We start from the raw sequence: 13,384 nt of genomic DNA, 5'->3' as shown, positions 1-13,384 counted from the left end.
CTTTTTTTTTTTCTTTTTTTAAAGATTTTATTTATTTATTTTAGAGAGAAAGAGCAAGCTTGCGCAAGCAGGGGGAGAAGCAGAGGGAGAGAGAGAGAATCTCAAGCAGACTGCACTGAGCACGGAGCCCCATGTGGGGCTCGATCTCATGACGCAGAGATCATGCCCTGAGCTGAAATCAAGAGTTGGACACTCAACCGACTGAGCCATCCAGGTGCTCCTACAGTCGATTTTTCAAGAGAAAATTTTAGCAACTAATTCAAAAATCTAAAAACATTGTGTGGGGGGGAAAAAGTCTATAGACTATAAACAGGCCACCAGGGGCGCCTGGGTGGCACAGTGGTTAAGCATCTGCCTTCGGCTCAGGGTGTGATCCCGGCATCATGGATCGAGCTCCACATCAGGCTCCTCTGCTATGAGCCTGCTTCTTCCTCTCCCACTCCCCCTGCTTGTGTTCCCTCTCTCGCTGGCTGTGTCTCTCTGTCAAATAAATAAATAAAATCTTTTTTAAAAAAATAAATAGGGGCGCCTGGGTGGCACAGCGGTTGAGCGTCTGCCTTCGGCTCAGGGCGTGATCCCGGCGTTCTGGGATCGAGCCCCACATCAGGCTCTTCCGCTATGAGCCTGCTTCTTCCTCTCCCACTCCCCCGGCTTGTGTTCCCTCTCTCGCTGGCTGTCTCTATCTCTGTCAAATAAATAAATAAAATCTTTAAAAAATAAATAAATAAATAAATAAAAAATAAAAAAAAAATAAAAAAAAATAAAAAAATAAATAAACAGGCCACCAGTTTGTGATGCCAATTTTAGACCAATCATTTCATTTCCTTGGGCCTCAATTTTCCCATCCTGAAATGAAGGGATTGAGGTGGTCTCTAAAGTCCCTCTTAGTTTTGACTCTAGATATATAAACACAAAGATATGGCAAAGAGAGCTATGACTTTGTAACATTTACTTCTTTTCCCTTGAACAGAATGGAAAAAGATTTCAGAAGTTATCAACAGGTCTTACTAATAGGAAAAGTATCTTTCTCTGATAAACAGTCTAACATTTTTAGCTGTACTACGTGAACTTACTTTTCTTCATTAGCTTCTGAAGACATCCCATCCATTTTTGAAGAAAACCTTTTTCTGTAACAAATACACAACATTAGAAAAGGTGAGAGAGAAAGAAAAGAAAAACTATGAAGAGATTAATAGCAAAGTTGTAACTTCAGGATTACTTTCTGGGGGAAGACCAAAAAAAGGGAAGAAAAAGCTACACTATGGGATTGTAAAAAACGAGAAATTTTGAGTTTAAGGTACTCCATTATAATTAATACTCCTGGAAAATTCTCATAGTCAAATAAAATCAGTGACTAACTATGATTGCGATGAGAAGGGCATTAATGGTTCAAATAAAAATTTGGCCTAGTTTATAAGAATTTATGGATTATACAATAATTTAATCCCAAAGTAAAATCAATTAGGTATCAAAATACACTGGATGTGCATAATATACATATTTATTTTATGAAAACTGTAACTACTCAGCAAAAAAACTTGAAGACATAAAAATAACATTTAAAAAAGTGTAGCTGAATGTGAGAGTCCAAGATGGTGGAGGAGTAGGAGACCTTAATTTCCTCTGGTCCCAGGAATTCACCTAGGTAATTATCAGATAATTCTGAATACCTGCAAACTCAATCAGAGATGGAAGAAAAGAAGAGCTGCAACTCTATGAAAAGAAAAGCTACCATTTTCTGCAGGGTTGAAGGTACAGAGGAGTGAATTGAAGACGATATATGGGAGGACAGACCGCACCGGTGGGGAGGGGGGAAAGCCTCCGATCGCCGGCTACGCGCAAGTGATACAGCAGCGGAGCACAAAACTGGAACCTGGAGAAGTCGACTCCCGTGAGAGACATCGCTTAGGCTGCTAGGCGGGGATGGAACCCCAGCTGGGGCAGAGTGGTCTCAGGATTCTCAGGGTTACAGGAAGACCGGGGGTGTCTGAGTGTGGCAGAGCTCCCAGGCATCAGAGCGGGGAAGCTGGCTGCAATCAATGAGCCAAGGAGTAGGCTCTCAGCTCAGGGTTGCCATAAACCAGGATCTGTGGCACAGTTGGGAGCAGAGGCCCAACAAGGTGAACTGGGGAGACCCCCTTCCTCCCTCAGGAGGAGAGGCACGGGAGTCCGCCAGAGGAGTCTGATGGGTTTGGAGATTCCAAATGGGGTCGCATGCCTGAGACAGAAATGCTCGGTCACAGGCCCGGTGAGCATGGAGTGTGGCCGGAGACCAGGGAGTCAGGAGTGATTGACTGCTTTTCTCTGAGAGCACATGGAGGAGTGGGGCCCCAAGTCTTCAGGTCCCCCACCAGCAATTGGGAGGCAGCCATTTTCCTTTTCATCCTCTAAAGCCTCGTGGAAAGCCTTCAGGGAACAAAAGCCACAGAGAGCAAACCAGAACAGATTGCTTAGCCTGGCCCCTGGCAAGGGCAGTACAATTCCACCTGGGGCAAAGACACTTGAGAATCAGCACAGCAAGCCCCTCTCCCAAAAGATCAGCGAGAACACCCAGCCAAGACCAAGGTAACCAATCAATGAGAACTGCAAAACTCCAGTGCTAGGGGAATACATCACATAGAACTCATGGTTTTTTCTACATGATTCTTTAGTCTTTCAACTTTAATCTTTTAAATTTTCTTTCTTTTTTAGAAAATTATTCTTCTTTCTTTTTTCAACCAATTTTTTTATCAACTCCTTTTAAAAATCTTTTTTAATTTTCATTTTTGCAGTCACATTCTATCCCTTCATTGTATTTCATCATATATATATATATATATATATATATATATATATTCTTCTTTCTTTAAAATTTTCGGTGCAATTTCTTCTAACAGACCAAAATACACCCAAAATTTAGTGTATGGCTCTGTTCTATTCACCCATCTGATCATATTCTCTCTTTTTCCTCTTCTTGGTTTTTTTTTTTTTTTTTGCCTTTTTTTGTTTTGTTAAAAGTCTTTTTTAATTTCCATCTTTACAGTTACAGTCTATCCTTTCAATATATTTGATCTTTTGTATATATAAGTTTGTCTTCCTTTACAATTTTGAGATGCAGTTTCCTCTAACAAACCTACCAAAATACACTCAGGAGATAGTGTATTGCTCTGTTCTGTTCACCTGTCTGTTGTTGTTGTTGTTTTTTTAAAGATTTTATTTATTATTTGATAGAGAGAGAGACAGCCAGAGAGAGACAGAACACAAGCAGGGGGAGTGGGAGAGGAAGAAGCAGGCTCCCAGCGGAGGAGCCTGATGTGGGGCTCAATCCCAGGGCTCTGGGATCATGCCGAGCTGAAGGCAGACGCTTAATGACTGAGCCACCCAGGCGCCCCTCACCTGTCTATTTATATCCCTTCCTTTTTGTTGTGGTTTTTCTTCTTCCACTGTTTTTTCTTGTCTTTTAATATCCATTCTTACAGTTATATTCTATCCTTTCTTTGTATTTTTGTACATATGTAAGCTTTTCTTTCTTTACAATTTTGGGATCTAATTTCTAAAAAATAGACCAAAGTACACATCCAGTGTATTGCTCTAATCTGCTCACCTGATTATATTCTCTTCCCCCCCTTTTATTTTTTTTCTGGTTTTGCACCTCTTCTGATTTGTTTAGTGTATATTTCTCTGGGGTCATTGTTGCATGTTAGTAATTTGTTCTCTCATTCATCTATTCTTCTCTGGGCAGAATGATAAGATGGAAAAACTCATCTCAAAATAGAACAAGAGGCAGTACTGACTGCCAGGGACCTAATCAATATGGACATTAGTAAGATGTCAGAACTAGAGTTCAGAATAACGATTATAAAGATACTAGCTGGGCTTGAAAAAAGCATAGAAGACACTACAGCATCCCTTTCTGGGGAAATAAAAGAACTAAAATCTAACCAAGTTGAAATCAAAAAGGCTATTACTGAGAAATGATCAAAAATGGAGGCTCTAACAGGTAAGATAAATGAGTCAGAAGAGAGAATTAGTGACCTAAAAGACCAAACAATGGAGAATAAAGAAGCCGAGAAAAAGAGAGATAAACAACTACTGGAACATGAGGAGAGAATTTGAGAAATAAGTGATACCATAAAGCAAAACAATATTAGACTAACCGGGATCCCAGAAGAAGAGGAAAGAGAGAGGGGCAGAAGGTATGTTGGAGCAAATCATACATGAGAACTTCCCTAATCTGGGGAAGGAAATAGGCATTCAAGTCCAGGAGGCACAGAGAACCCCCCTCAAAATCAACAAAAATAGGTCAACACCTGGACTTCTATTATAATAGTGAAGCTTGCAAACTTCAGAGACAAAGAGAAAATCCTGAAAGCAGCTTGGGACAAGAGGTCTGTAACTTACAAGGGTAGAAACATTAGATTGGCAGGAGACCTATCCATGGAGACCTGGCAGGCCAGAAAGGACTGGCATGATATATTCAGGGTGTTAAACAAGAAAAATACGCAGCCAAAAATACTTTATCCAGCTATGATGTCATTCAAAATAGAAGGAGTGATAACCTTCCAGGACAAACAGAAACTAAAAGAATTTGCAATCACCAAACCAGCCCTACAAGAAATAGTGAAAGGGGTCCTCTTAGCAAAGACAGAGCCCAAAAGTAACAAGACCAGAAAGGAACAGAGACAATATACAGTAACAGTCACCTTACAGACAATACAATGGCACTAAATTCATATCTTTCAATAGTTACCCTGAATTTAAATGGGCTAAATGCCCCCAATCAAAAGACACAGGGTATCAGATTAGATAAAAAAGCAAGACCCATTGATGTGTTGTCTGTAAGAGACTCATTTTAGACCCAAAGGCTCTTCCAGATTGAAAGTGAGAGGGTGGAAAACCACTTATGCTAATGGACATCAAAAGAAAACTGGGGTGGCAATCCTTATATCAGACAAATTAGATTTTCAACCAAAGACTGTAATAAGAGATGAGGAAGGACACTATACCATAATTAAAGGGTGTATCCAAGAAGAAGATCTAACAATTATAAATATTTATGCCCCTAACATGGGAGCAGCCAATTACTTAAGCCAATTAATAACAAAATCAAAGAAACACATCATAATAATACAATAGTAGGGGACTTTAACAGCCCCTCACTGCAATGGACAGATCATCTAAGCATAAGATCAACAAGGAAATAAGGGCTTTGAATGACACACTGGACCAGATGGACTTGACAGATATATTCTGAATATTCCATGCCAAAGCAACAGAATACACATTCTTCTCGAGTGCACATGGAACATTCTCCAGAAGAGACCACATCCTGGGTCACAAATCGGGTCTCAACCAGTACCAAGAGATTGGGATCATCACATACATGGAGGCTAAAGAGCACCCTACTAAAGAATGAATGGCCAACTAGGAAATTAAAGAAGAATTTTAAAAACTCATGGAAACAACTGAAAATGAAAACACAACTGTTCAAAATCTTTGGGATGGAGCAGAAGTGGTCCCAAGAGGGAAGTATACAGCACTTCGAGCCTTTCTCAAGAAATGAGAAAGGTCTCAAATACACAACCTAACCTACACCTAAAGGAACTGGAGAAAGAACAGCAAATAAAGCTTAAATCCAGTAGGACAAGAGAAATAATAAAGATTAGACCAGAAATCAATGAAACAGAAACCAAAAGAACAGTAGAACAGATCAACGAAATTAGGAGCTGTTTCTTTAAAAAACTTAACAAGATTGATAAACCCTTGGCCAGACTTATCAAAAAGAAAAAGGACCCAAATAACTAAAATCATGAATGAAAGAGGAAAGATCACAACCAACACCAAAGAAATACAAACAATTATAAGAACATATTATGAGTAACTATATGCCAACAATGAAATGGATGCATTCCTAGACACGTATAAACTACCAAAACTGAACCAGAAAGAAATAGAAAACCTGAACAGACCCATAACCTGCAAGGAAACTGAAGCAGTAATCAAAAATCTCCCAAAAAACAAGAGCCCAGGGCCAGATGGCTTCCCAGGGGAATTCTATCAAACATTTAAAGAAGAATTAAGACCTGTTGTTCTGATGCTGCTTCAAAAAAATAGAAATGAAAGGAAAACTTCCAAATTCTACGAGGCCAGCATTACCTTCATCCCAAAACCAGACAAAGACCTCATCAAAAGGGAGAATTACAGACCAATATCCCTGATGAGCATGGATGCCAAAGTTCTCACCAAGATACTAGCCAATAGGATCCAACAGTACATTAAAAGGATTATTCACCACAACCAAGTGGGATTTATTCCTGGGCTGCAAGGGTGGTTCAACATCCGAAAATCAATCAATGTGACATACACATTAATAAAAGAAAGGACAAGAACCACATGATCCTCTCAATAGATGCAGAACAAGCATTTGACAAAGTACAGCATCCTTTTTTTTTTTTTTTTAATTTTATTTATTTATTCGACAGAGAGAGAGACAGCCAGCGAGAGAGGGAACACAAGCAGGGGGAGTGGGAGAGGAAGCAGCAGGCTCATAGAGGAAGAGCGTGACGTGGGGCTCGATCCCAGAACTCTGGGATCACGCCCTGAGCCAAAGGCAGACGCTTAACCGCTGTGCCACCCAGGCGCCCCTCAGCATCCTTTCTTGATTAAAACTCTCCACAGTGTAGGAACAGAAGGAACATACCTCAATATCATAAAAGCCATATACAAAAAGCCCATAGCAAATACCATCCTCAATGGGGAAAAACTGAGAGTTTTCTCCTAAGGTCAGGAACATGACAGGGATGTCCACTCTCACCACTGTTGTTCAACATGGTACTAGAAGTCCTAGCCTCAGCAGTCAGACAACACAAAGAAATAAAAGGCATCTGAATCAGCAAAGAAATCAAACTCTCACTTTTTGCAGATGACATGATACTCTATGTGGAAAACCCAAAAGACTCCACCCCAAAATTGCTAGAACTCATACAGGAATTCGGCAAGGTAGCAGGATATAAAATCAATGCACAGAAATCAGACGCATTTCTATACATTAAGAATAAGACCAAAGAAAGAGAAATTAAGGAATTGATCCCATTTACAATTGCACCAAAAATCATAAGATACCTAGGAATAAACATAAGCAGAGAGGCAAAAGATCTGTGCTCTGAAAACTACAGAACACTCATTAAAGAAATTGAGGAACACACAAAGAAATTGAAAAATGTTCCATGCTCACGGATTGGAAGAACAAATATTGTTAAAGTGTCTATGCTACCCAGAGGAATCTATACATTCAATGCAATCGCTGTCAAAATACCATCAACATTTTTCACAGAGCTGGAACAAATAATCCTAAAATTGTTGGGAGTCAGTAAAGACCCCAAATAGCCAAAGGAATGTTGAAAAAGAAAACCAAAGCTGGAGGCATCACAATTCCAGCCTTCAAGCTCTATTACAAAGTTGTAATGATCAAGACAGTATGGTACTGGCACAAAAACAGACACATAGATCAATGGAACAGAATAGAGAACCCAGAAATGGACCTTCGACACTACGGTCAACCAATCTTCGACAAAGCAGAAAAGACTATCCAATGGAAAAAAAGACAGTCTCTTCAACAAATGGAGCTGTGAAAATTGGACAGCCACATGAAGAATGAAACTGGACCATTTCCTTACACCATACACAAAAATAGACTCAAAATGGATGACAGACCTAACTGTGAGACAGGAATCCATCAAAATCCTGGAGAACACAGACAGCAACCTCTTTGACCTTGGTCACAGCAACTTCTTGCTAGACACATCTCCAAAGGTAAGGGAAACAAAGGCAAAAATGAACTATTGGGACTTCATCAAGATAAAAAGCTTTTGCACAGCAAAGGAAACAATCAACAAAACCAACAGACAATCCACAAAACACGAGAAGATATTTGCAAATGACAAATCAGATAAAGGGCTAGTATCCAAAATCTATAAAGAACTTATTAAACTCAACACCCAAAAAAGAAAAAATAACATCAATAAATGGGCAGAAGATATGAACAGACAATTTCTCCAAAGATGACATACAAATGGCCAACAGACACGTGAAAAAATGCTCAACATGACTCGGCATCAGGGAAATACAAATCAAAACCACAATGAGATACCACCTCACACCAGTAAGAATGGCTAAAATTAACAAGTCAGGAAACAACGAATGTTGGTGAGGATGTAGAGCAAGGGGAACCCTCCTACACTAGTGGTGGGAATGCAAGCTGGTACAGCCACTGTGGAAAACAGTATGGAGGTTCCTCAAAAAGTTAAAAATAGAGCTACCCTACAACCCAGCAATTGCACTACTAGGTATCTACCCCAAAGATACAAATGTAGTGATCCAAAGGGGCACCTGCACCCCAATGTTTATAGCAGCAATGTCCATAATAGCCAAACTATGAAAAGAACCCAGATGTCCACCAACAGATGAATGGATAAAGAAGATGTGGTATACACACACACACACACACACACACACACACACTGGAATATTACTCAGCCATCAAAAAGAATCTTGCCATTTGGAATGACATGGATGAAACTAGAGGGTATTATGCTAAGTGAAATAAGTCAATCAGACAGACAGACAATTATCATATGATTTCACCCATGTGGAATTTAAGAAACAAAACAAAGGAGCATAGGGGAATGGAGGGAAAAATAAAACAAGATGAAATCAGAGAGGGAGACAAACCATAAAAGACTCTTAACCATGGGATACAAACTGAGGGTTGCTGGAGGAGAAGGGGATGGGGGTATAGGGTAACTGGATGACGGGCATTAAGGAGGGCACATGATATAATGATCATTGAGTGTTATATACAACTGATGAATCACTGAACTCTACCTCTGAAACTAATAATACACTACATGTTAATTAATTGAATTTAAATAAAAATTTAAAAATTAAAGTAAGATTTAAAAATTAAAATTAAAAAATATTTTAAAAAACCAACAGCAAACATCAACTTAATGGTGAAACTTTTAAGATTTCCCTCTGAGATTAAACAAGTATGACGCCTATTTCCAATTCTGTTCATCACCAAATCTTAGTAGTTCTATTTCCAATATATATCCCAAATGGATTCACTGCTGTCTTTAGTGCCTCCATCATAGTTTCAAGCTATCATTATCTCTCATGTAAACTATTGCAATATTTACCTCAGTGGTCTCCCTACTTTTACTCTAATCCTCCATAGTCCCTTCTCTATATAGACAGTTATCTTCTTAAACATAAGTCACGTTTAAGAGATTCCATACTTAAAACCCTTTAACGGCTTCCAATGGCTTCCCGCGATATTGAGAAAAAACTCTTCACCAGGACTTATAAACCTCTCCAAGATCTGGTCTCCACTTGCCTTTCAGACCTCACACTTCATCTCATGCCACTGTCTTTCTCACTTTTCTAGCTACACCGGCACTTCTATTCCTGTACACACAAAGCCCTTTCCCGAGCCACTGAATTTATATTTGTTATTCTCTCTTGGCAAAAATAGCCAGGAAAAGCACTCTTTGTAGCACTGTGTATGTCTCTTTTGCAGCATTATCACAACTGCAATTTAAAAGTCTGTTATATAAATCAATTAATCCTGGTATTTCCCCAAACTACCTGTGCCCCAACAGTAAATTCCATGAGAGTAAGGCTGGTGTCTCTTATGCTCACTGTTACATTCTCAGAAACTAGCGCATGCTTTGGAAATAATAGGAGCTCAATAAATATTTGCTGAATGAGTAATTAAGAAATAATTCTTTTAAGTTACCTTTATAATCACTGACTTGCATAGTTTTTCTCCTTTTGGGAATATTTTCAAATTGAGGGACATATTCAAAGTTCACAGATAAAAATATTAGATACAAATTAGGATCACCTTCACTGTTTGAAATAGAGATTGAACACCATTCCTGTCTAACCTGCAGACCAGTTGGCATTTAATTAAGCGATGAGATTCAAAGCTTATTGAAATCCTCCTTTAAAAAAAAAATTCTATTTACTATATAACTGTAAGTTCCACTGTCAACAGAAATAGGGTACCCCAGAACATCATGTTAAACTTCATTTGTAAAATGCTGTTATGGTTGAACTCTTGGTCACTGCCACCTTAACTAATTATTGATTGATTCTAAAACTGTACACCTGGCAGTGAGGTGCTACAGCATACTCACAGAAGGGTCCTGGGATATTTTAAATTGAGGGAAACAGCAAATTTTGTCATCTGTCAAGCACTGTGTGAACTACTAGCTCAAAATAGTACCCATTTGTATTATATTCATTTTGATAATATATTATTGGAAAGCTGGATTTTTCGCAGTTGCTGTGATATGAAGCAAGTATTTCTTATCAGTGTGGTACTGGAAATAAGAGTGGCAGTGTCCTATATGATTCCAAGATTTGAGAAGTTGTGTAGTGTTCAACAGGCACACATAGCCAATTAGTAAATACCTGTGATTATTTAAGCATAAAATAAAAATATTACCTTTTCTTCCAATTTATGCATATTATTTTTTTTCAAATGGCTACTAAGGGGTTAGGACATAAATTTATTTCAACTTAACAACTTTTTAAGTTATTTGGACATAATAACTTAATAAATGGAACTGGTAGTTATTTCTTTTGATCTAGGGGCACCAATGAGCCAAGAAAGTTTGGGAATTACTAGTCTAAATAATCCAGAAGTCTTCAAACTACAGCTACTGGGCCAAATGGGCCCTTAACAGTGTTTTTTGTTTTGTTTTGTTTTACATTTTGAATGGGTTGTAGAAAACAAAACAAAAAGAATAAAGAAAACAAAACAACAAACAAAGAACATGCAACAGAAACCATGCTGGTGACCACGTGGACTGCAAAACCTTAAATATTTACTATCTGGCTCTTTGGCTACTCCTGCATTTACACTACCAATTTCTAGGATTAATGTATTCCATTGGGTCCACTGATAACAGGCTCTAGACCTGTGCTATTCGATACAGTAGCTATCTACATTTAACTTAAATGAAATAAAACTTCAAATTCAGTTCTTTAGTCAGCCACATTTCATGTGTTCAGTTGTCATTTGTGACTAGTGGTGAACCATGTTGGACAGTGCAAATATAAAACATTACCATTATCACTGAAAGTTTTATTGGACAGCACTATCAATATCTGGATTATCTTCTACTATGCTCTCTTATTCAGCATCAAGCATGTCACTGATACTACCACTCCAAACATTTTGTATCTGTCATCTTGGAAACATTTCCAGCCCTTCAAGGAGAATTATACTACCTTGAAACCAACCTTTAATTAGCAAAATTTTACACTGACTCATCTCCATGAGAGTTCCACCTCAAGTGCCCCTTTCTCCACAAAGCCTCCTTTGGTCTCCAGGGACAAAAGCATCAAATAAACTCTCCCTTTTCTGTGCTCCCATACCACCTTACAATGTCCTATAATCCTTTACATTGTCTTGTATTATAGTTATTTGTGAATGTTAATTATTTTCTCTTCTGGACTGAAAACTCCTCCAGATTAGGGACTCTGAATCATTCGCTCCCGGCCCCAGCACAAGACAAGGAACCCAATAAATATCTGAGGATTTCGACTGATTCAATTCAATTGAAGTGAAAACTCAATCTTAATATCTAGAGTAAGCTCTGCTCTGGTTCTCTCCGTCATATCTACAAACTTATCTCTAAACTTCCAATCGGCAATATTTGAGAATTTTTTTTCTTAAACTCTATATTGAGGTAAGCAGCAAGAAAAGGGGGGGCTTTAATAAGCTCCGAGCGACTAATGGACACGGGGAGATATTTTCAAAACTCGTTTGCGGCTTACTAATACAGGCTTTATTTGTTGTTATTGTAACTGCAGGAAACCGAATGTCTGTTCGATGCTGCCAGTAAATAAACTACGACCAGCCGAGCGCTTAAAACCACTCAACGCTGTCACTTCATTTATAGCTACGAAAAGACCGAGTCGGAAATACAAACCGGCGGGAGTCCCCTAGGGAAGGGGTGCGAGGCACAGTCCGGGAGCCCTGACAGAAGATGGCGGGGCGCCGCGGACCGGCACTCCGAGCAGGCCCGAGGGGCTCAGGTGTGGAGGGAGAAGTGCTAGGGAAGAGGAAGGCGCGCAAAGTGCAGGCCCAGGTGGGCAAAGAACCCCGCAACCCGGCAGAAACTTCTACTATGGGCCCTGCGCTTTCGGAGGCCGCGGGGCGGAGAAAGCGTCCTCACGTCCCACCACCGAGTCTTCAGAGCGCCCAGAAAAACCTGATGCCCACCGCCCCGGGAGCCTGGAACGAAAGGGTCATTCTCTTTACCCACCGCAGTCCAGCTGCTTGACAAATGCTCCTCAGACTTGTTTGGGGTCCGCGCGCCCCTCAGAGAGCGAGCCCGCCGCCGCCCACCGACTAACCTCGCAACGCCCAGACTACCTCAGTGAAGTATTCAAATATAACCGCCTAGCTGTTGCACATGCGCGAAGCCGCTCTACGCGTCGGCTCCGCCCCTGAGACTCCGGAGCAATCCCTTTCCTGACTCCTTTAATCAAACTTCCTTCCCAGTCTGCAAATCAATTTTATTTCCTTGAAGCCTATCTCATTTTCCACCTAATTTTCCTTTGTCCCACCCCATTGTAGATCCCTCATAGCATGGGAGCAGCCATCTTCTTTTGATTACTTGCTGTAAAAATGATCGGATCTTTGTTTCCGTACAAAATGGCGGCCTCCATAACATTGCGTCACATCCCCCTAGTATTACTCCCTATAGTCATCAGGAAGCAATAGGTTTCTGGGACGAGGTGGCCGAGTGGTTAAGGCGATGGACTGCTAATCCATTGTGCTCTGCACGCGTGGGTTCGAATCCCATCCTCGTCGAAAGTCGCTTTTTTGCCTCAGATGGACGTAAATTTATTTGCGAGTGAAAACAGTTGATTATTCCATTTACGGTTTACTAGTCTATTTACTCTGGCAGCATCAATGTCTGGTTTGAGGTATTTGGAAGATAGCTTTTGGATCGTTCTAATCTCACAGATGAACAAGAGGGAAACATCCCAGAAGACGTGTATGCTTGATTTAATATCTTTTTATAGAATTCCATGTTAACTAACCTAGCTTCTGAGTGAGGGACTTGGTTATCATAAACCCTTACCCCAGAGTTTTTAATACCTGTCCTTGCTATGACATACCAGGTTTTCGCTGCAAAAGCTACAGTAAGTCACAGTGTTCAAAACCTCTTCCAGCCCCCAGCAGGCTGCATGTGCTCAAGAAAAGTATACACTGGGAAACATTAGAAAGGTGTTCATAACATGCAGGAACTTCCTAGTATCTAGAAGCCAGAGACTGAAAACCTGAAACATGGCTACCTTAGCACGGAAGAAAGTGTTAAACCCC

The 13,384-nt window shown here is 40.0% G+C and overlaps 1 protein-coding gene and 1 non-coding gene across 3 annotated transcripts in view; one reads left to right on the top strand and one right to left on the bottom strand.

Moving 5' to 3' along the window:
* Window positions 1-12,444, bottom strand: part of KNL1 (kinetochore scaffold 1) — a 61,995-nt gene extending 49,551 nt beyond the window's left edge. The window contains exons 1-2 of one of the 2 annotated variants that reach the window (XM_044377524.3): window positions 12,318-12,444; window positions 1,074-1,127 (exon numbers count right to left, since the gene is read on the bottom strand). In XM_044377524.3, the coding sequence (XP_044233459.2) occupies window positions 1,074-1,108 (35 nt within the window). In that variant the 5' untranslated portion in view covers window positions 1,109-1,127; window positions 12,318-12,444. The remainder of the gene's footprint in view (window positions 1-1,073; window positions 1,128-12,317) is intronic. The other variant, XM_057306222.1, reaches the window with a different exon arrangement.
* A 342-nt stretch (window positions 12,445-12,786) lies between these two features.
* TRNAS-GCU (transfer RNA serine (anticodon GCU)) lies at window positions 12,787-12,868 on the top strand. Its single transcript has one exon. It is a non-coding gene; the product is annotated as a tRNA-Ser (tRNA).
* Window positions 12,869-13,384: the final 516 nt, after the last annotated feature.

The sequence above is a fragment of the Ursus arctos genome, unplaced genomic scaffold (genome assembly GCF_023065955.2).
Source record: "Ursus arctos isolate Adak ecotype North America unplaced genomic scaffold, UrsArc2.0 scaffold_36, whole genome shotgun sequence".
Lineage (NCBI taxonomy): Eukaryota > Metazoa > Chordata > Mammalia > Carnivora > Ursidae > Ursus > Ursus arctos.
The sequence above is the reverse complement of the archived record's forward strand: the minus strand, read 5'-3'. Positions and strand labels throughout refer to the sequence as shown.